The sequence below is a fragment of the Rhinoderma darwinii genome, chromosome 12, assembly GCF_050947455.1.
Source record: "Rhinoderma darwinii isolate aRhiDar2 chromosome 12, aRhiDar2.hap1, whole genome shotgun sequence".
Taxonomy (NCBI): Eukaryota; Metazoa; Chordata; class Amphibia; order Anura; family Rhinodermatidae; genus Rhinoderma; species Rhinoderma darwinii.
The window spans coordinates 62,686,742-62,709,396 of record NC_134698.1 but is presented as its reverse complement, the minus strand read 5'-3'; the positions used below and the strand labels follow the sequence as shown (position 1 = coordinate 62,709,396).

The 22,655-nt window shown below is 43.5% G+C and overlaps 1 protein-coding gene across 3 annotated transcripts; it reads left to right on the top strand.

Annotated features, from left to right (window-relative positions):
• The first annotated feature begins 1,007 nt into the window (after positions 1 to 1,007).
• DLGAP5 (DLG associated protein 5) lies at positions 1,008 to 21,396 on the top strand. Of its 3 annotated transcripts, none has more exons than XM_075843314.1 (19): positions 1,008 to 1,107; positions 5,336 to 5,584; positions 9,178 to 9,386; positions 10,447 to 10,533; positions 10,621 to 10,711; positions 12,160 to 12,246; positions 12,791 to 12,852; positions 13,099 to 13,379; positions 13,774 to 13,904; positions 13,982 to 14,111; positions 14,539 to 14,624; positions 15,576 to 15,736; positions 17,121 to 17,213; positions 17,866 to 18,085; positions 18,343 to 18,496; positions 19,181 to 19,241; positions 19,324 to 19,576; positions 20,156 to 20,208; positions 20,904 to 21,396. In XM_075843314.1, the coding sequence occupies exons 2-19, from the start codon at positions 5,350 to 5,352 to the stop codon at positions 20,979 to 20,981; spliced, it is 2,472 nt and encodes an 823-aa protein (XP_075699429.1). In that variant the 5' UTR covers positions 1,008 to 1,107; positions 5,336 to 5,349; the 3' UTR covers positions 20,982 to 21,396. The 3 variants fall into 3 exon arrangements, with proteins under 3 accessions (XP_075699429.1, XP_075699430.1, XP_075699431.1); XM_075843315.1 differs by having other exon boundaries at positions 1,008 to 1,157; XM_075843316.1 differs by lacking the exon at positions 1,008 to 1,107 and adding an exon at positions 2,268 to 2,329.
• Positions 21,397 to 22,655: the final 1,259 nt, after the last annotated feature.

Genomic DNA, 22,655 nt, shown 5'->3' with positions numbered 1-22,655 from the left:
TACATAGATAATGGCGGGCTGGGATATACAGGGATGATGGGAGTTATATACAGGGAGGATGGGTATAATCCCCTGGATAATGTACACGTGATATAGATGAGGCTACATGTAGTGGGTGTATACACACTCATGTACATTACATACAGTCTCTGGCGATTACTACTCTCATCATTGACGCCTTCTCACCTCTCCACCCCGCAGCACCAGCCGCACTCCAACCTAGTGCCACCACTGTGTCCTCAACGCCCGCACCGTTTAGTTGTTGTTGTTCTGCCTCAACGCCCACACAAACAATGAGCGGACAGTAAGGCCCTGTTCACACAGAGTATTCTGTCGAGCTTTTTGGAGCGGAAACCGCTCTGCAAAACTCGTCAAAAACCGGCCGAAAATGCCTCCCATTGATTTCAATGGGAGGCGGGGGCGGTTTTCTCCCATGAGCGGGACATCAATGGGAGGCGGAGAAAGCGTATTTTGCGTAGTATTTTCCCCTTAGCACTCAATGGGCGCGAGCGAAAAGGAAGGAAGGACAAAATCTGCCTCAAAATACCAAACTGAATTTTGAGGCAAAATTTTCCTCCTGCAAAAAACTCTGTGTGAACGAGGTCCAACACTGTGCTATACCCCCTATACACTAAAACTGCACCCCAAGTACAGTGCTGTACCCCATATACACTGACCCTGCACCCTAAATACAATGAAACAACAACCCATATGCCCTGTGCCCCATATACACTGACATTGTATATGGGGTTGTGTCAGTATATATGGGTACAGCAGTATATAAGCCCCACCATCCGTGTCCATTGGGACAGTCACTGTCCGCTCGGTGGTGCACGCTGGCATTGAGGCGAAAAAAGCAAAAGCAAATGGGGCGGGCATTGAGTACATTGTGCACCAATAGGATGCCTGAAACGGAAGTATATGGCGGAAGTCTGAAAATATGCCCCTCCCCCTCCGTGACGCACATTTGAAAGCAAGTAGCCGTCTTTGGGTGGCAGCGGCTCAGCCAATCAGGATGCTGTATTCTGTCCAATGGATGAGAGCTTCCGCTAAATTTGAAATGCTCAGAGTGCGGGAGCTGAGGAGGACGGTCTGTGTTGCTCTCCGGTGAGTGTCTTGGCCGGCAGGAGGAATTGTCCCCGCAGTTACACAGATCGGTGTGTGTTACCGCTTATCATGTAGCCACATAAGTGTCGCTTCTTTTTATTTACCGGTCTTCCGCCCCTGGTTTGTGAGGCTGCAGGTTATTTTGAAGTTCTGTGTTGGGGATGAATATCAGAATTTCTGAGTTCTCAAAGACCAGTTTTTAATGTGTTGTCACAGGTTGGGCTGCACGACCATAGATCGCTTTCGCCCTACCCGGTAATGCAGGTCAGAGTGGCTGTGTTGTGGCCCGCCGGTGGCTTTGACATGACGGTTGTAATAAATCTGAACCTCTCCAGTATTTTTATTTTTTTATTATTGTCTTGTGTCTCTGGTGGCACCTAAGGCTGACAAAGTGGTGTGATCTGTGTCGTGGCCAAAGTCGCTGTGTAGCCCCATCCTTTATGGGATCTGCTGTGGCGATCAGATGATCACTGCCGGTCTGGCTTCTGAGAACACTGTAAACAGCTGATTTTGTTGGGAAGATTACGCTGGTTATGAATGGGCCCCTGTGTGTTTAGATTGCCATTAATCTGAATGTGCTATCTATGGAATACATGGATGACCCTCTACAATGTATTTATAGGGCATATGGACCAGGGTGGTCCTGATAGGAAATGCTACTTGTATGCAGGAGATGTGTATCTGCAATGTATGAGAATTATGTTTTAAACCTGGGGTTAGGAACTTTTTTTTTTTTTCTGCCAAGGGCCATTTGGATATTTATAACATCATTGCTCATTTCATGCATTTAGGCCTCAGTGAAGTTTTAGGTCAGGAGGAGGGCAGATGGAGCCAAGTACTGTTGTAGTGAATGAGGATGTGGCGGTCTGAGTGAGGTCTGTGTGTGCTGGAGGGGACTCGGGTCAGGTGACTGGACTGGTCCACTCCTGGCCGGTATGCACAGGCCTCACTCAGACAGCTGCCAAACTTGGCTCCGTCCGTCCTGCTCCTGAATGTGAGTGAGTAGGGTGGACGGAGCCAAGCAAGGGAATGATTCTGTGGCGGTCAGAGTGAAGTTAGTGTGTGCTGTGATGGGAGTGGACCAGTCTAGTCACCCTTGCTCACGTCACTGATGTGAGGTCATGTAACTCGGGTCAGGTGACGGCACGCACTCCACTAAGGCCGCTGCTACCATACTCGGCAAAAGTAGCGAATGACGCGGCGGCAGCCTGGTCTGAGTGAGGTCAGTCCAGACCAAATGATCTCGCGGGCCTTATACGGCTGGATGTTCCCCACCCCTGTTCTAAGATCTCCCCTCTGGCCTCTTCTAGTAAAAGGGGTTGTCCGGTTTTAGGAATTCTTTTTTTTTTTTTTTTTTGTATAATAAAGTTATACAATTTTCTAATATAATTTCTGTATTAATTCCACAGTTTTCGAGATCTCTGCTTGTTGTTCAGAATGAACATTCAGTGTTTACTTCCAGTAGATAAAGTTCTGTCCATGGTCATGTGATGGACACACAGGTCCTGCTATAGTTACAGTATGTGTATCAGAGCTGTGTCTTATGATCCCAGCACCTGTGGGTCCATCACATGACCATGGACATACTTTATCCACTGGAAGTAAACACTGAATGTTCCTACAGAATAACAGCAAGCAGAGATTTTGATAACGGTAAGGAATTAACACCGCCTACTCCATGCACCACCACGCAGTGATGTCCTGCTCATTAAAGGGGTTATCCCACCATAACAATTTATCACCTTTCCCATCTCACAACTGGGACACCCACAGATGAAGAGAACGGCGTCCCGAGTCCCCTGTTTGAACAGAGTGGCGGTCTTGGCTATCTCTGGCGGTCTCATTAAGAATGGAGTGGCAGCGCTCTTGTGTGTCCACCACTCCATTAATTCTCTCGTGCCAACTGTACTTAAGTGGTTATGCTGGGATATCACCTAAGTTGTCACATGACCTAAACTGTCAAACGTGGCCCGGCCCCGTGATGTTACTTCCACAGGACCTTAATGTGATTGGCTGTCGTGTTCATGTGACCTAATGTGTCAATGGATGTGATGTCACTGCCTGGCATTTGGACATCCTAAAGGGGGAAACCCCGTTCTGGTGGACCAGGACCGTACATGCACTGTGTGGTTGGCCGTCCATTTAATAGGTTTACATGCTACACTTCACATGCGGTGGGGTGCTGCAGGGAAAATGATTGGCCAGATGCTGGTTCCCCTAGTAATAACTTGGTGAGACATCCCCCCCCCCCCCCTCTACAGTGTTCATGAATGTTGGGCTTCATTCACACCTGCGTCTGTGTGTTCTGTTATCCTGATATGGGGCGCCTCGGGGAACTGTACTATCACACTTTTTATCTACGTTCTATACGGGAGATTTTACTTATTGCTCTGACAATTGCCACCTGCAGAAATTCAGCGATGACACTAATTCTGGGGGCAGTAAAGGAAGGCACGGAAAAAGCATATCTGGATCTGATCTCTGATTTTGTAGGTTGGAGTGGTAGTAACGGTTTAGAATTGAATATTAGCAAAACCAAAAAGATGATCAACTTAAGTAGAAAAACGGAAACTGGTGCAGGTGTCTATTTTTGATTGGGAAGTGGAACGGGTGACCTCTTATAAATACTTAGGAATATACTTGGATGGAAAGTTGAATTGGATGGAGAATATAGAGGTGTATAGGAAAGACAGGAGTCGGTTATATTTCTTAAGGAATCCCCGCTCCTTTAATGTGTGTAACAAACTCTATGATTCTGTGGTGGCGAGTGTTCTGTTTTATGGTGTGGTATGTTGGGGGGGGGGGGGGGGGGGGCAATATTTAGAAGCGCAGGAATGAATAAGTTAAATAAGGTCATTTAAAAAAAGGAAGATCTATCCTGGGGGGGGGGGGGGATATTTTAATAAGGAGAAAGTTAGTGAAGATTTATTCTCTTTATGGCTAATGAATCGCATCCGCTACACTATTTTGGATGGTCCATACACGTGAAACAACAATTAGAGCAGTTGAGGCCAATTTATATATAAAATTTTTTACTTTTATTAAACATATCACAAACCATATTAAAATGCAGCAAGAAAAGACTCTAGTAAGAAATGGCGGAACTAGTAATAAATATTGTTGCTGATACATTTACATGGGATAACAGAGTAGCATACAGTTGCTTATATAAAAATAGTATATACCTCCCCTCACAAGGAGAAATTTTCAAGCCTTGTGTTTTGCCACGAGTGCTTCCTCAGGGGTATGTGTGGGGATTTTCACACACATCCCCCTGAGGAAGCACTCGTGGCAAAACGCGCGTCGGGGTTCATGTGGAGGAGCGGACACTATCACCCTGTTTGCTGACCATGGGTAAGGCTGTTGCCATACAGATCACTTTATAAAGCACTGTCACTTTATTCTATCCTCCTTTATGTACATATACTCAATATACTTACAATACACTCACCAGGCTTGAAAATTTCTCCTTGTGAGGGGAGGTATATACTATTTGCATATAAGCAACTGTATGCTACTTTGTTATCCCATGTAAATGTATCAGCAACAATATTTATTACTAGTTCTGCCATTTCTTACTAGAGTCTTTTCTTGCTGCATTTTAATATTGTTTGTGATATATGTTTAATAAAAGTTAAAAATTTCATATATAAATTGGCCTCAACTGCTCTAATTGTTGTTTCTCGTGTATGGATCATTTCATGGAGCTGCCTAGGTGACATGGGGGGATGTTTGTATTATAAACAGTGCCTAGCCCCTATTACAAATGTGTGTGGAGTCTATATATTGATTACTATTTTGGATGGGCAGCGCAGTTGTTTTAGCCAAAGACTGCCACAATTACGGTGTAGTAAGGAGAGATGTGTGTTTTTTGTTTTAGTCTTCTATATGTGTGTATAATGCTTGTATTGTAAATGGGGGAGTTGCGATGACAGAACATGATTTATCCCCAAGGGGAAATTAGTTTATAAAGTATAGGAGCACGGTCTGTAAATAAAAAAAAATAGGACATGTCCTATTTTTTGCGGGTTCTTTCTACGGTCCAAACACTCACCTGTAAATATACGGGAAGGTGTCCGATGGAAATGATTGAATCAATATTTTTATCCGATATTACGGATCTGTAATTAAGGATTAAAATTACGATTGTGTACTTGAGGCCTAAACTTGGTGTACTAGAATGTGTTTTACCATAACATTTGATTTTAAATTTGCCATTCTCTCCTAGGTAAGAAAATAAAAATGGATGTTCGCTCCAAGTTTGCTGACCGATATAAAAAAGACCTGAGTATACAAAACCTAAGAGCCAAAGTGGCCAGACGGAAATCCGTAACACAGAAGGAGAACAGACACAAGGAGTTCAGTAAGAACAGGGGCCTGGCGCTTGGTGACGTCAATGTTGTGAGGGAGCAGGATCTGACTGTAGTGGAGGAGGGGAACGAGTCCTACATTGGAAAAGGACATGAAAATAAGCTGGGTAAGAGGGGCATCTATGTTCTCATATTCCGTAAATAAGGAGCAAAATTTGTTTTTCATTGATTTCAACATGGATGGATTGATAGAGAATTTTCATATCGTCACTGGGATATATGATCTAATACCTAGTGCTTAACAGCATTAATAGGAGTTCTACAATTAGACACTGGACCTAAAGCATATAGACATTCAATATGAATATGCCAACAAATGTGTTTATGGGGATTAGCAAAATATCATTGGGTGAGGCCTCATGCACACGACCGTATTTTTTCACACCCGTAAATACTGGCGTAAATACGGGTCCGGTGTCACACGTATTCCACCCGTTTTGCACCAGTATTTACGAACCCGTGCTCGTAAATATGGGTCCGGTGTCACCCGTATTCCACCCGTATTTACGAGCACGTTTTTGGCAGCAAAATAGCACTGCACTAATCGGCAGCCCCTTCTCTCTATCAGTGCAGGATAGAGAGAAGGGACAGCCTTTTCTGTAATAAAAGTTAAAGAAATTCATACTTACCCGGCCGTTGTCTTGGTGACGCGTCCCTCTCTTCACATCCAGCCCGACATCCCTGGATGACGCGGCAGTCCATGTGACCGCTGCAGCCTGTGATTGACCTGTGATTGGCTGCAGCGGTCACATGGCCTGAAACGTCATCCAGGACGTCGGCCCGGATGTCGAGAGGGACGCGTCACCAAGGCAACGGGCGGGAGACCGGACTGGAGGAAGCAGGAAGTTGTCGGTAAGTATGAACGTCTTTTATTTTTATTTTTTACAGGTTTATACTGATCGGTAGTCACTGTCCAGGGTGCTGAAAGAGTTACTGCCGATCAGTTAACTCTTTCAGCTCCCTGGACAGTGACTATTTACTGACGTCGCTTAGCAACGCTGCCGTAATGACGGGTGCACACATGTAGCCACCCGTTATTACGAGAGCTCCATAGACTTCTATGGACTGTCCGTGCCGTTATTACGGCCAGAAATAGGACATGTTCTATCTTTTTTAACGGAACGGGCACCTTCCCGTGAGAAAACGGGAAGGCACCCGTCGCCAATAGAAGTCTATGAGCCCGTTATTACGGGTCGTGATTACGACCCGTTATAACGGGAGTTTTTACGGTCGTGTGCATGAGGCCTTAGAAAATGTATTTGTCCGGTCCTATTTTCCCTGGTTGATGGGCAGTCTCCACAGTCGCTTAGTTTCTCTGATGGGTCAAATTAAAGGGGTTTGTTCCAGAATCTACAATTTTCACCTATCCACAGGAAAGGTGGTAATTGTCTGATCAATGGGGGCCCCCCCCCACTGCGGAGACCCCACCAATTGTGAGCACGGGGGTCCTAAACCCCAGGATCCTCCTCACTTCACCCCCCAGCGGTGAGGAAGAGCATCTGTTTCTGTAATTCCCGTAGATTATAAATGGAGCGGCAGTGAGGAGGAGGAGCAAAGTATTCTGAACCCTCGTTCTTGTGATTAGTGGTGGGGCCCCAGCAATCAGACTCTTTATTTATCTATCCTGTGGATGGATGATTGGCAAAAGCCCCACTCGAGACAAGTCGGTAACAATTTGCTTAGAACGTTGTCAGATTTTCTGTAACCTAAATCTGAGGTTCAGAGTCTTTTCGTTATGGCAGTCGGTGCTGTTCTTGATCAGACTGTAGCAATGAGAGCCGTATTACTCAAAAACTGGCTTCACATGGGTTGGATACGCTGCGTGTCTGACCTAGAACCTGCAGAACATTCCGTCCCAAAAACCATACCACATTGGGGTGCAGTATTTCGGATGGAATGTCTGCTGCGGAAAGCAGCGCTAGAAGAAGAAAAAACTTTAATACTTACCCCGGCAGTAGTCATGGCAACGCATCCCTCTGACGGGTAGTCCTGCCTCCCTGGGTGACGCTGCAGCCCATGTGACCCCTGCAGCCTTTGATTGGCTGCAGCAGTCTCATGGGATTAAACAACACAAGCTTGAACAGCACATTCCAACAAAACGTATACGGGTGCAAGAACGCCTGTGACCGCAAATTTATACAGCGCACAAGAAAATGGTGTCAGCACACTGCGAACTCTAATGCCACCTAAGCCGCTAAATATAAATAAATATGTATTACTGCCTAATCTACTTACAATAGGGAGGTTCTTAGCACACATTTTGATCAAATTGTGTGAGCCCACCTGCCCCGACAAGGCGACCTCTATGAGGTGGGAACCTATGCTGCACATACACCCAGGACTGGGACTAAGCCTACATATATATCTGGGGATGGTGGGAACCAGCACTAAACTAATTAAAATCACCCAGGGCAGAATGGGAGGCAGTCACTAACCCCACATAGATGAATCGCATAAACACACAAGTTTGAACTGGAATTAAACGTCATCCCAGAAGGCCAGCCTGGAAGAACAGAAGTTTTGCGATGGAATCTAAAAGCGGTGTTTCAAGTTTTACATCCCCATTGAGATCAATGGAGAAAACCCGCAAAGTAAAAGCAGCAAAAATTGACTTGCCAAAGACTTAACTCCTTCCCGACCGCCCACTGTCTTTTGACGTCAGGCGGTGCAGGTGCTTAGTCTGCATCGACGTCTTTTGGCGTCGCTGTAGATCAGGCTGATAAGCGCTCATCCTCTAAGTAGGAGCTGTAACCGCGCCTGATCCTAGAGCAGTCTCCTGGATACAGCTGGGGTCGGAAAACATTCGGACCCCAGCTGTTTAACCCTTTGATCATGCTGCGGTCATGGTCCGCGGCAATCAAAGGGAATTCCCCTCTTTGATCGCAACACTGGGATTCCGGTGATGCGATCAAAGACCGGCGAATCCCTCTGCAGCCAGCCCTGGGGACCTACAAAGGACCCCAGGGCTGTCTGTTCCGTTTGCCTGCTGTTCGGGGACACTATGTGCTGCCTGATCAGCAGCCTGTGTCGGTGACAGTGTAATGTATTAGCATACAGGAGTTTGCTAATACAATACAAGTAAAGAAAAAAAAAAAAGTTATAAATAAAGTTATCCCTTAATGGGATTAAAATAAAGTCCCAAAAAAAGTCATTATTTTGCATAAAATACATTTTATTGCCCCTACACTAAATAAAAACAAAACCTACACATATTAGGTATCTACACGACCGTAATAACTTGAAGAATTAATCTTACCGGTTATTAAACGTGAACGGGATACAAAAATAAACAAGAAAAACCATGTCGAATCGCTTTTTTCCTATATTCACGCCGTAAAAACGACACTTTCTCTCGCATGAAACAAGGCCTCATACAGCCACGTCAATGTAAAAATAAGAAAATTATGGCTGCTGAAAATTTAGCTGGTCATTAAGGTCTCTTCAGGCCCGGTCATTAAGGGGTTAAAATCCGCACCACAGGTTAACTTATGAATATATTTTCCGCAGCGTGGGCATGAGATTTTCTAAATCTCATCCACTTTGCTGCTACTGTAAATGCTGCGGAATTTCCGCACAGAATGCTGTTGTAGAAATTCCTCAGCGTTTACGCAAACTGGTTAGCAATACCGATAGGTGGGGGTTTATATGTATTATAGTTGCTGTAGGCTTGGGAGTTTACTTGCTGTTTTCTTCAATGCAGCAAATCAAGGTCACTCTAAAGAGCAGATCAGTGATGAAAGGCGTGCGATGCTGCAGCGCTTCAAAGAAGACAAGCAACTGAGGAAACTAAAAGATCAACGAGAAAAAGACAGTAAAGGGATCTTTAAATGTGGAATCTACAAGCCGGAAACGTCATTTTTACCTGTCCTCGCAACTCAGACTGCTGCAAAAGTGAAGCAAAGAGAGAAGGTAATTCACTGCACATAGATACAATTAGAACCGTATGTATCTAAGAGCCCGCCATTTAGGGCTTGTTCACACCAGCATTGTCTTTCCGTTGAGGGGTTTTCGTTGGAGCTTTCAGAGCCCCTCAACAGAAAGACATAGGGAAACCACAGCTTCCGTTTGCATCATTGATCTCAATGGTGACTAATACTTTGCTAATGTTTCCGTTTGTCAAGGGGTCAGTTTGTTTGGGGGTAATTTTTACGGAATAAATAGCGCAGTCGACTGCTATAATGGTTTCCGTTTGTCACGGCTGTGAAAGGCAAAGTATCCATCACCATTGAGATTAGGGTTGCACGATGCATCGAAATATCGACGCTATTTAGATACCGTGCACCTTCAAACTGTTTAATACCGTTAATGTATTTCGATACTAAGTTACTACTAATATTGCAGAACTTCCTAAGAACTTCTTCTCAAAGTTTTATAAATTCTAAGTTCGTACTTAACCCGGGCTGTCGTCATGGCAATGCATCCCTGCCTCTAGGGATGACTCTGCAGCCCATGTGACTGCCGCAGCCTGTGATTGGCTGCAGCAGTCACATAAATAAAATGTCAACAGGGTGATTTTTGCAGCAGAATTGCAGCGTTTCTGGCTCAAAAGTCGCAACACTTGCTATTTCAGGTTTTGCATCTCCCCCCCCCCCCCCCCCCCCTCTTCCCATTGAATTCAATGGGGAAAACCCTGCAACATGAATTTAAAATCTGCACCGCAGGTCAATTTATGAACTATTTTTTTGCTCCAGCGTGGGCATGAGGTTTTCTAAATCTTAACTTCGCTGCTATTGGAAATGCTGCGGAACTTCCACACAGAATTCAGTTGTGGAAATTCTGTAGCGTTTACGCTACGTGGGAATCCGGCTTTTACACTTTGCGGATTTAGGCACGGACGTTCGAGTGTCGGCTGTGTGAACGCAGCCTGGTGTTTGTGTGCCTCGAGTGACATCAGAAAGCATCAAACATTTGCTATGATTTGTTGGCTGTTTAACATGGTATTAAATTGTGTTCTTTTCTTCAAACCTAGCCCCCTGCACCCAGTGTAACCAGAGTTACAAGGTCCACAGCGAAAACGGAACCTGTCGCTACCAAGACCCGGCCTCAGACCATTCCAGTAGGATTTCTCATCAGTTTGTTTTTTTTTTTTTGTTTTTCCTTGATCTATAAGATGGAAGTAACACCTAAATATTAATGTTGACAGGTAAATGTCCTGAACAGAGCACCTATTGATCGTGGAATTCCAAAAGGCCGTGGTCAGACGTCAGTAGTAAAGAATCAAAAGGAAAACAAAGGTAAATTCACATTTACCCCTTAACAATATGCCACGTACATGTACGTGACAGCTGTTAGGCTATGTTCACACAGTTTTTTGACGCGGAAACAGAGCCGCAAATCTCGTCAAAACCGTCCCTATAATGCCTCCTATTGATTTCAATGGGAGGCAGGGGTGGTTTTCTCCCGTGAGCAGTAAAAACGCCTCACGGGAGAAAGGGACATGCCCTATCTTCGGGCGTTCACGCCTCTGACCTTCCATTGACTTCAATGGGAGGCAGAGAGTGTATTTCGCTGCGTTTTATGCCCGCGGCGCTCCATGGCCGTGGGTGAGAATCAGCGTGCAGGAAGAGGAAAATCTGCCTCAAACTTGCAAACGGAATTTTGAGGCAGACTTTCCGCCTGCAAAAAAACTCTGTGTGAACATAGCCTTAAATGGAAGCATGGTGCGGGCTCGATACTTAGTGGGTGTGGGCTGTATAATACAGCCGACCTCTCACTGCAATGGGTGGAATCAAAGATCACTTTGATTCCTTCCGCCCCTTAGATGCCGCGGTAAAACTTTATAAAGAGGGTTCCCCAACCCCACCGCTCTTCTTCTTTTTTTTTTTTTTTTTTTTTTTTTGCCCCCTAAAGTGACGTTTAAAAAAAAAAGTACGTTAACTTAACTGATATCGTCGCGTCCATAAAAGTCTATTAAAATAGAACGTTACTTAACCCGCACGGTGAACACCGTGGAAAAAAAAATAAAAATCTCCCAAATTGTTTGCTAACCTTAGCTCACCCAAATTTTTTTTTAAAAAGTTGCATGTACCAATAAACGCTACAGCTCACCCTGAGAAAATAACCCCTCACACTGCTAAACCGACAGAAAAATAATGTTATGGCGCTCAGAATGTGACGACACAAAACCACTTGTTTAAACAAATCGTTTTTTTTTCTTTTATAAAAGTGGTAAAACGTAATCAATGAAGTTTGTTCCCCTTGATACGTATACGGCGATACCATAGTTAAGCGCAAAAAAAAAAAAACCTACGTTTCAATCACTTATTTTTTTTTACCCATTTCACCCCACAATTTTTTATTTTTTTTTGTTTCCTAGTATATTATACAATGCTATGGGAAAACTTTTTTTTTTTTTCTAGTCCGGATTCTATATAATAGACTCCTCTCGTATATATAAATGGCTGTGCAGAGTGATCTCCTAACAAAGGTCTGTGATGTGCCTGAGAGCAGAGTTTGTCAGTAACATTAGTGCCTCTCACGTTCAGTTGCTCGCATTGTAAACCTAGGGGACCACACAGCAATTCTGAAGAACTCCCAGCCCCCCCCCCCCATCCGATTTTTGAAATCCACCATTCCCCTTTACTGTTGGATCTCATGATAAACTCCTTCTACAGGAGTATAAAGAGATGAATATGGTGTAAGTTTAGAAGTGACTTTCTAATATGCTGCTATTTTTCTTCAGTTTCTGCTATTCCATCTACGAGAGTAACACGATCACATGCAATTGCTGTTTCCAAAGTCCCAACTGCAGTTAAAGCCCCACTGAAAGGTAAATGTGTAACTTCTTGAGTAACTGGTTTACATGGTTAGAGGAGGAGGCTTAAATACACTGACAAATATGGGGTTTGAGCCAAGCCCCATATTTCCAAAACTTGTGTTTTGATGAATCTGATTCACGCTGCTTGGGGAGAGATACTAAAACACCGCTCGCATAGTGCACCCAGTGTGGTGTTTTTTTTTTTTGTTTTCTTATTAATGTAGACTAGTTCCCCAACAATAAACTGATTGTGTATTGTGCTGCTGGGACACCCAGCGATCAGCTTAAATCTGTCAGCAAGTGTTCATTACTCCTGCAGCGCCACCACAGGGGAAACTAAGCATTACGTAGTGCCCATTAAAATCAATGAACTGTCAGATGCAGTAATGTCGCTATTGTAGATGCTATATGCCCTGGCTAATTCATGGAGTTTCTGAAGGATGGATTTGTCTCTATGGTTAGGGTAACACCCAAATATTCTTAATAGGGTGCTGTTGTTTTTTTGTTTTCCTGAACCAGACAGCCTTTTTTTATTTCTATACTATTATTCCTGCAGCTGCCAAACCACAAAAGACTATACGGGAGAACAGCCCAGAAACTCTAATTGATGAAATCGAGGTGAGGCTAATAATCCTGTTTTTATACACCCGTTAGAGGTGATGGTTAAAATTCCCTTGCGCCTGGGTTACTTTTATTTTACATTTTGTACTGCAGTCGGCACAGACTGACTAGTAGCTGTAGCAAGATGGTTTGGTTTTAATGTTGATATTGCAGCAGTTGAGGATAATTTAGTATTCGATTTAATGAGCGACCAACTTTTATAATTTATACAAGTAACTTGTTCTGATTTTTCTTTCTTTAAAGCCTCCTGTAATTGATTGCGTTAATGGTCAAGATCCAGAGCCCGTCCTCCAAGAAACATGTGTGGAAAGTGAGCCTTTACCTCAGCCCGACCTTATAGACAGATGTGTGAATAGTGAGCGGCTGCCTTTCGAGCGTGAGAGAAAGCCGTCCTTTGCTCCGCAGAACTTTGTCTTTCAGCCTTTAGATGGGCTGTCTACATTTAACTTTGAGCCCATGACCCCTAACCGGGCCAATGCATTTCTGACCCCTACTTTTACTTGGAGCCTGCAGAAAAGTGAGAGGTAAGGCTGGTTTCGTGGGCCCATTTAATCACCCCTTCCCTTGACAGTTAAAGGGGTATTGTAGCCTTTGGCATTATTCAAAATTGCTAGATCAGTGGGAGTCCAACTGCTGGGACCCCCACCAATCGCCAGAAAGGGGACCCTGGTAACCTGTTCCAGCTGCTGGAAGGAGTTTGAATAGAGCGGCCGCGTGCATGCAGGGTCGCTGCTCCATTCAAAGTCTAAAGCAGACTGAAACCGCCTAGATCTGTCTCCAAGATCCTTATGCTTTTGTGGACTAGTATCTTCCTCTGCCCTAGTATTGATTAAACCTCTCCCATACTTTTTAGGAATTTGTATATTTTGTGGTCCCAGTTGTAGCACTTGGTGTCACATGTTTGTATTGTCATCGTAGAAACTTTGTGGTTACACGAGAGCGTAATACGGAACATAGTAAAACTGATCTTGTGTCCCCGACTGAAGCATCATCAAAAACCATGGAGGTTAAGATGGAGCTTGACTTCAATGCTTCACCCCAAGATGAAGGTACTTCAGCAGAGAATGCATGCAGACCGTGCAGGTTTGGTGTGATGGTTTTCTCAACTCTTGTTTCTCAATTTTAGAACATGCAAGTAATGCCAATTGTGCTCCACAAACCAGTGATGCACGGACTCCACCGCATTGTGAGCCAAGCACCGAGGATAACAAGATGACCCAACCAGAGGAGCAGCCTCATGATGTGCCATACTTCAGGTTAGGGTTAAAGGGAACCAGTCGTCCGTTCTGACCACTATATAGGGACGAGAGAGACCTTTCCAAACACCTCCACATACGGCATCCGTAATAAAGCATACCTTAGAAAAAGTTGTTTTACTGCTGCTATACATGGACGTGTTCTGAAATGTCTCTAGCCCCTCTATCGGTTTAGGGCCATTAAAACGGACCAGTTCCCATTAAGAGATAAAGTTGCATGTGTCATCACTCGCTTAGGTCGGAAAACCCCTGTGACCTGTGGTGTAACAGAAGCCGAATAGAGCGCGCTCTGAAATCCATACAGGGTTTTTCTACTTGTATTGAACGTTTTGTTGTGAATAATCCCACCGAAAATCTGCAACAAATCTGTTAAATGTGAAACTGATATTCTCCCAAATGTAATCGTGACTTTAATTTTTTTTTCTAGAGACATCCTGAAGTCTGAAATTCAGAAGCTGACGTTGTTGTGTAGCGACTGGGATAAAAGGATTGACATTGATATTCCAGAAGATGGTAAAAAAAATAATCCTCAATATTCCAGCAACTGTTATAACCGTGAAATTGAAATGTCTCGGACAATGAAAGGGATTTTCCAGCCATAAGAAATTGGCCTGTCCTCCCGAAAGGCCATCAATAGCTGATCGTGTGGGTCCAATTCCCAGCACCCCCACCGATCAGCTGGTTTGAAGGGGCTGTAGTGATCATACAAGCACGGCTTCCCCTTCAGTACTGTCACTGGTTGTACTGTGCATCGCTGACGCACTTGTAGCGGCGATTCACCGTATTGCAGCCTTCGCCAATTCACTTGACTAGAAGGCTAGGGCTCAACGGGTGCCGCCTGCGAGTCACGGTAAAATTGTCATAGTACTTCGATGGTCACTCGCTGCTTTGTCTACCCTAGGAAGACCATTGAATTTGTTGCAAAGCAAAAAAATGTACCGTCACTCAGGCGACACCAGGGCCCTGGTAAAATATGACTACTTTGTATTTTCCTCTACTTCCGAACCATAACTCCGCATTTTTATGTCTCATTCAAATACTATTAAAGTGCAGCTAGACGTTTGACAAACTTCTGACCTGCCATATTGACATGTCAGTAGTTTGTATTGGTGGGGGTCCGAGCACTGAGACCCCCACCAATCGCTAGAACGAAGCAGCTGAAGTGCTCGTGTGAGCGCTCAGCCGCTTCGTGTCTGTTCGGCTTTTTCCGGAAAGCCGACGTATCAAACACACTAAGCAGCTGAGCGCTCACACGAACACTTCAGCTGCTTCGTTCTAGAGATTGGTGGGGGTCTCAGTGCTCGGACCCCCACCAATCCAAACTACTGACATGTCAATATGGCAGGTCAGAAATTTGTCAAACGTTTAGCTGCACTTTAAAGTACAACAGGATTATTCCTTATGTTGGAATGGTATCAATGCAATGTCACCACTTTTTTTATTTATTTTTTATTTTTTGTTAAGCCAAAGACCTGATAAGAACCACAGTTGGACAGACAAGATTATTGATCACTGAACGGTTTAAGCAGTTTGAGGGTCTGGTTGACAACTGCGAATTTAAGCGGGGGGAGAAGGAAACTACGTGCACAGATCTGGATGGCTTTTGGGATATGATCTATTTTCAGGTAGGTTCCTTCAAAAGGAGTTGGTATTACCAATCACTGGTAACTGCTAAACAAGTGAACATCGAATGTTGCATGCTGGGAAAAAAAAGTGCTAATTAAGCTGTATGTTATAGGAAAGGATGAGTCTTGGTGTCCCGGAGCTTGCATGGCTAATTTCCTTTTTTTTTATTTTTATTGCTGTAGATGCAGGGGAGTCTACCCATCAAAGGCCATATCTGAAAATATGAGCACTGATATAAAGTGTGTCTCTAAAACGATCAGCCATAACATTAAAACCACTGACGGACTAAGTGAATACCATTTATCTCGTTACATCGGCACCTGTCAAGGGGTGGAATATATTAGGCAGCAAATGAACGGTCAGTTCTGAAAGGCTAATATGTTGGAAGCAAGAAGAATCGGCAGGTGTAATGGTCTGATCGACTGACAAGCGATTTTATTGTAAAGGCTGGACTATGGGGGCAGAGCATCTCCAAAAGTGCAGCACTTGTGGGGTGTTCCTGATGTGCAGTGGTTAGTAACTAACAAAAGTGATTCAAGGAAGGACAATTGGTGAATCCGCACCGGGGTTATGGGTGATCAAGTTTGATGCGCATGGGGAGAATGCTAGACAATGGTTGAAGAGATGGCACCAGGATGCACTATAGGAAGAAATCCAGCTGGCAGAGGCCGTGTGATGCTCTGGGTAATGTTCTTCTGGTGAAACCTTCGGTCCTGACATTCATTTGGACGTTACTTTCACACGTAGCATCTACCTAAACATTGTTGCAGACCAAGTACACCCCTTTATGGTGACATAATTACTAATGGCAGCGGATAATGCACCCTGCCACACTGCAAAAGTTATTCAGGAATGGTTTGAGGAACATGACTAAGTTCAAGGGGCCGACTTGGCCTCCAAATTCCCCAGGTCTCAATCCGATCGAGCTTCTGTGGGATGTGCTGGAAAAACAAGTCTGATCCATGGAGGCCGCACCTCACAACTTATAGGACTTAAAGGACCTGCTGCTAACAGCTTAGTCAGAAACCACAGGACACGTCTGAGGTCTTGTGGAGTCCAGGCTTCAAAGGATCAGATGTTTTGGCAGCATGAGGAGGATCTACACAATATTAGGCAGGTGGTTTTAATGTTCTGGCTGATCGCAGTACATGTACTAGTGTCATCCCTCTGTATGTGACTACATTGCTGTCACATTGTATACTGTTAGAAGATTCATGTCCTGATAATTACATTAGGACTAGGGTCCTACATAGCCAGTCCTGAAACATGGAGAATGCATAACATTATTTAAAAACGTTATCTTCCCCGTTATGTACTGTTGTGTAATATTTGGATTAAAATAGGACAGTTTGAAAGATCTTTATGGGAATGCAATTCTTTTAGATTGAAGATGTGAAAAAAAAGTTTGATAATCTTGGAAAACTGGAAGAAAACTCCTGGCTGCAGAAAACCGTTCCGACGAAGAAGGTTGTAAGGGTAAGTTGATTTTTCAAATTGTTTGACTAGCCTATTCTAAGCACTATTTTTTATTTTTTTTTTTGTCTTCTATAGTTGGGACAACTCCTCCTTTTTAAGGGCATGTCCACACGTAGCGTAAACACTGCGGTTTTTCCGTACCGATTTAAGTGTGGGAAAATCCACAGCCTAATACATTATCAGCAGAGTGGATAATATATGAACAAATCTCATCCACATGCGACTCTTGCGGTGGAAAAAGCTAAGTTTGCTGCAAGAAATCGCAACTTAGGAGTGAAAGCTTATACTTACCCTAGTATCTGTTGTCATGGTAACAGAGACCAGGGTAAGTATAAAATGTTTTGGTTTTTTTTTATGAACGGCTCTTTTTCTGCAGCAGACAATCTGCCCAAAAAACTGCACCACCAATTTAGTATGGTTTTTAGGCCCGAATTCCCTGCGTATTCCAGGGCGTATATATGCGGTGTACTTCCGTATTGCCTATCTGCCCTGTGTAAACGTGGCCTAAGTCTACCTTATGTGGGGAAGCTGAGTGTAAAATCAAACCTGCACCGTGAGTTCAGTCACCTGTACCTTTTCAGATGGGTGATAGCCGGCATGAATGCGTCTCGTTAACTTTCCTAACGTGTAATGTATCATTTTTCTTATGTAGAAAAAAATTGCTCCTGCTGCATCTGTAAAGCCATATCCAGGAGATAAAGGAAGAGCAGCTGCTAAAAGTCGCCTTGCTGCCATCAAAGCTGCAGCGAAAAATAGGGTTAAAACAGAGGAGCCGTCTGACGTAGGAGCCCCAGTAATCCCCATGCTAGTGGATACCGTCGTATTTGATGCCGGATTCTTTAGGATTGAGAGTCCTGCTAAGCTTCCTGGCAGTAAGTCATTGATCGCTCGGACAAGACACGCTTACATCTCAGTCATTGTGCAGAGTTTTGCGCTACAGATTTTTGGATGAAGCGTTTTTAGATTATTATGTCTTCATAACTAATACCTGGGATTTGTCAATTTACAAAATGTATGCAGTGTATAGGAAGAGAAGTGAAAATCAATTGTGTTATATCCAGATCTGTACATACACACTCGGGGTGTATCGAAAAAAAATAAAAAAATCTTCTGTTACTTTCTTGTGTAGGTGTAAATACAACTACACCAAAATCAACCAAAAAATGTGTACAGAACTCCGTAACACCTATAGACGTAGCCGAAGACTTAAAACCTGAGGAGGCTCGTAGCCCTGTGATGTCTCCTGTAAGGAAAGTTCTCTTTGGTATTCCAGAAGAAGGAAGGTAATGTCTAAGCTTTAAACCTACAATGTTCTAGATTTAACGTCTGTAAATCCAGTGTGGTCAAAGCATCACTATAGAAAGAAACCCAGGTGCCTAATATATATTGACATTTATAGTAACTGGGTGCTCCCATGAGGGACGTTTATGACATCCAATAGGGTATGTCATAAATGTCGGATGCGGGTCCCACCTCTGGGACCTGCACCTATCTTTAGAACGGGCCCCCGTTCTGCCACTCTGTTGCTGGTGACCATAAAGAATGGAACCGCGTAGCTCGCATGCTACGCTGCTTCCGTAACTCCAGACCATAGTGTCAGGAAGTGGCCAGGAGGTAGCCAGAGCAGACGGTAGAATGGGGTTTAGGGGACCCCGTTCTAGAGATAGGTGGGACCTGTATCTAGCTGACTTTTATGACCTATCCTGTGGATAAATCCTAAATGTCCCTGGTGGGAAAACCTGCTTTAATAGTGTTGTCAGATTCACAAGTAAAACTTTTCCACTATATTCACCTCTATATAGAGAACATGTGCCCATCACCTATTGTCCATGGTGGATCCTATTCTCTTCTCTTATATATTATGGTGATCGTTCTAGTATATAACGGTACTAGTAACCGTACCTGTAAGAAACGAAGAGCCTGGACTTTTGACTCTCCTTATAAATGAACGCAGCTGTTTCTTTTAGCTTTCAGGAGCAAGAAACTGATCGTGTGGCGCAGTATCCCGAGCAGACGGACTCCGATTCCGTGAGTTGCCGTTCCTGATTATTAAATAGTTTTTGATTTGGTTATTTGTAAGATTGATAGAATCTGTTTTCGTTCTGCACAGGTTCCTGCAATAGTCGACCTGACAAAGTATTTAGTTCCAGCTCCGTCAGTCAGTTTGGGAGAGCTGGATTCTCCAGGTCTCATGAAATGTTTAGGTCTCCAAACAAGTGAAGCACCAGATGGCTCTGACACACTGACCGATCTCGAGACCAGTGCGATTGTTGATGATGTGTTCATGAGCAGCCCAGAAAAGGTGGTGCAGACAACCGAAGCTTCATCTTTACCAGAGACTGCGGCACCAGGACCAGATGACGGTATGCATCCCCCACAACACATTCATTTGTTTTATAGACGTGCGGCCTATATGTAGAGCTCCTTATATCGTTCTCGTGTTCTGAGTAGCTCTACATACACGTGAGAAGGCCTCGGGCACACGACTGTGCAGTATTTACGGTCAGTAAATACTGCATGGGACGGGCCACAATGTCCACCAGCATTTGTGGACCATACACATAGTAAAAAGTATCGGTGCACATTTAGTAAACGTGAAATATAGGCCATGGCCTACTTTTTGCAGGTCAGTTCTACGGCCCAGACCCCCGTAAATAGACGGGAAGGTGGCCGATAGAAATGAATTGCGGATAATTACGCTTGTGTGCATGAGGCCTAAAGCCGTGATCATCAGGCACATATGTTATGGACTTTCTGCGAGTGGCGCCATTGGATAACACTTGTCTGTCACTTCCCAGTATGTGGCTTTATAGAGATTGCTTTTAAGTGCATAGCAAGAGGAGATGAAACACTTCAACCTTTCGTTAAAAAATATTAAACTTCTTTTTTTTTTTTTTTTCTTAACTCAAGCTATAAACAAATGTTTTTTTTTGCCTTTTCAGATGTGAAGACCAGCGATCCACTCTTCTTCCTTGGAAGCTGCTCCCCAATCATGGTAGAGAAATGAATTCCTGAGAATATATATCTATTTGTTAACTGAGAAGATAAGGCGTGATTCAGTGAACGTAATTTCTACAGCAGAATTAGGCGTGATGTATATATGTGTATATATTCAGTGTTCGATTTGGACATTTATTATTTTGTGCTGATATTTATTTTGTTAAACATTAAAAGTTTATATCTATTAATAGTGTGTGGGTTTTTTATTTCCCTCCCTCCTTAGTGCCATACCAAGAACACTCCCATGTCTCATAGGTATTGATCCCACACATGGTACCTCTGGCTATCAGAAGCTGCTTGTTTTGGCTGTTTCTGTAACTCTAATAGACTATGATGGTGAGCAGTGGGCAAGCATGGCCAATTCTCCCCAGTCTCTCCCCTGTGCTGCAGCTAGATTTTCATGCTCACCTGGGGCCTCATCCATAGATATCAATCGTTGGACTACTCAATTAAGTAAAATGTTGTAAGTGTTGAATATACAGAGGATAAAATGTTTGGGTTACTTTGCCTAAAATTTGACCGTGTGACAGGCATGAAGTGACCACGAGCAATGTACGAAACTTGCGCACTTAGTATATGTAACAACTGATCTATCCTTCTAAACACGAGGCAGGGTATGACTTCACTTGGGCAAATAATTCTTCCCCTCTAACTTTAGTTAAGAGACTGACCTAAAGTTTCTCTTTGCAGGTAACCCAGTCACCGATGAGGGTCAGGCCTGCCGCAGCACTATCGGACCTAATGACATTTTCACCAATGGAGAAGTGATTGTCTTTACTATGAAGAATGCTTTTAGGACCTCAGTGACATCAGACATTGTACAGACTGGAAGTCATGAGATTTTTCCTTTTCAAACCTATGTTTTATTTTTTTACTGAATTGAATTTGTGAATTGAATGTGTGGATTGAGTGTGTGGATTAACGGCTCTTGAGTACGGGTCCCTTTTTACACGGGTGAATATTCTACCTGTAAACATGCGCCAATCGACAATACAGCATGTAGATTGGCACTAGCTTGCTCCATTGAAACTGAGCAATGATCCTTTAGAATGGGGATGTATTAAGAATCGTTCAATCACTTGTCCCTATACTTTTAGCATCTTGTTAGCACATCATTATAGAGGGAGATGTGCTGCCATCTAGTGACCATTTTTCTGGCCGTATTAAAGATCCGATCAGGTGACTAACATGTGTCCGCTCGTTTATCGGCCATTCGCTGCCGTGTTTACAGTGTAATGACCAGGGACGAGTTTGTCCGAACACTCGTTCACCCAATCATTAGCCAGTGTAAAATTACCTTTAAGTGTGGGTGTTTTTTTGTTTTTTTTTATATGACGCAGTTTGCCTTTTTGTTTAACTATTTGCAAGACTGGCTGTATATAATATGTAGACCAGTTTTAGGAATGTTTGTATTTTAAAGAACTGTTCTCTCTATAGCATAGTCCACAAGGATATATATATTTTGTAAGCTTATAGAAATACATCATTTGTACTCCTGAAAAAAGCTAACTCTGTAGTAAACTGTTTTTTTTTTAAACAATGTCGTTTTACTTGCCTGCGGTATTTTAAACAAAAAAATTTCCTTAGGGGGCAGCATTGTAATATTCAGGCTCATAGTAAGCATCTGTAGGATCATTTTTATTTTTTTTCCCAGAAAACACCAGCAGTATTTCTTAGGCTATGTTCACACACAGTAGCAAAATGTCTGAAATTACGGAGCTGTGTTCGCCTGAAAACCGCTCCTGATTTTCAGACGTTTAACAACTTGCATTTTTCACGGCGTATTTTACAGACGTTATTGGATCTGTTTTTCAATGGAGTCAATGAGAAACTGCTCCAAAACCGTCCCAAGAAGTGACATGCACTTTGACGCGAGCGTCTTTTTACACGCCGTCTTTTGACAGCGACGCGTAAAATAACACCTCGTGGGAACAGAACATCGTAAAACCCATTGAAAGTAATGGGCAGATGTTTGGAGGCGTAATGGAGCAGTTTTTTCAGGCGTAATTCGAGGCATGAAACGCCTGAATTACGTCTGAAAACAGTGCGTGTGAACATACCCTTAGGATTTTTTTTCTTCACAAACTGACCACACGTACCAAACACTGGATTTTCCACAACTGATTTGATTACGTAAAGTCCGCAACGTAAAGCAGTAGCAGCAAGGTTAGATTTGAACAAATCTCATCCACACATTGCGTGTAAAATCCACCAAAAACCATTCATGAATTGGTCTGTGGTGCTTTTTATTTTTTTAAACTGCAGCATGTCCATTTATGCTGTGGATTTGCTGCTCTTCTGTCGCAGGTTTTCCCCCATTTAATTTGATAGGGTGGTAAAGCCTGCAATAAAGTGGTGTGACACTTGCGGCGAGTCCGCTGCAAAAAAATTGGAAGATTAAAAAAAAAAAAAAAATGCTTATACTTACCCACGCCTGTGTCC

Bases quoted from the DNA above. Each gene is read 5' to 3' on its own strand.
- DLGAP5 (XM_075843314.1), top strand. From the start codon at position 5,350: ATGGATGTTCGCTCCAAGTTTGCTGACCGATATAAAAAAGACCTGAGT. The intron at 5,585-9,177 runs GTAAGAGGGGCA...TCTTCAATGCAG, and splicing joins AGGACATGAAAATAAGCTGG to CAAATCAAGGTCACTCTAAA. The intron at 18,086-18,342 runs GTAAGTCATTGA...TTTCTTGTGTAG, and splicing joins TCCTGCTAAGCTTCCTGGCA to GTGTAAATACAACTACACCA.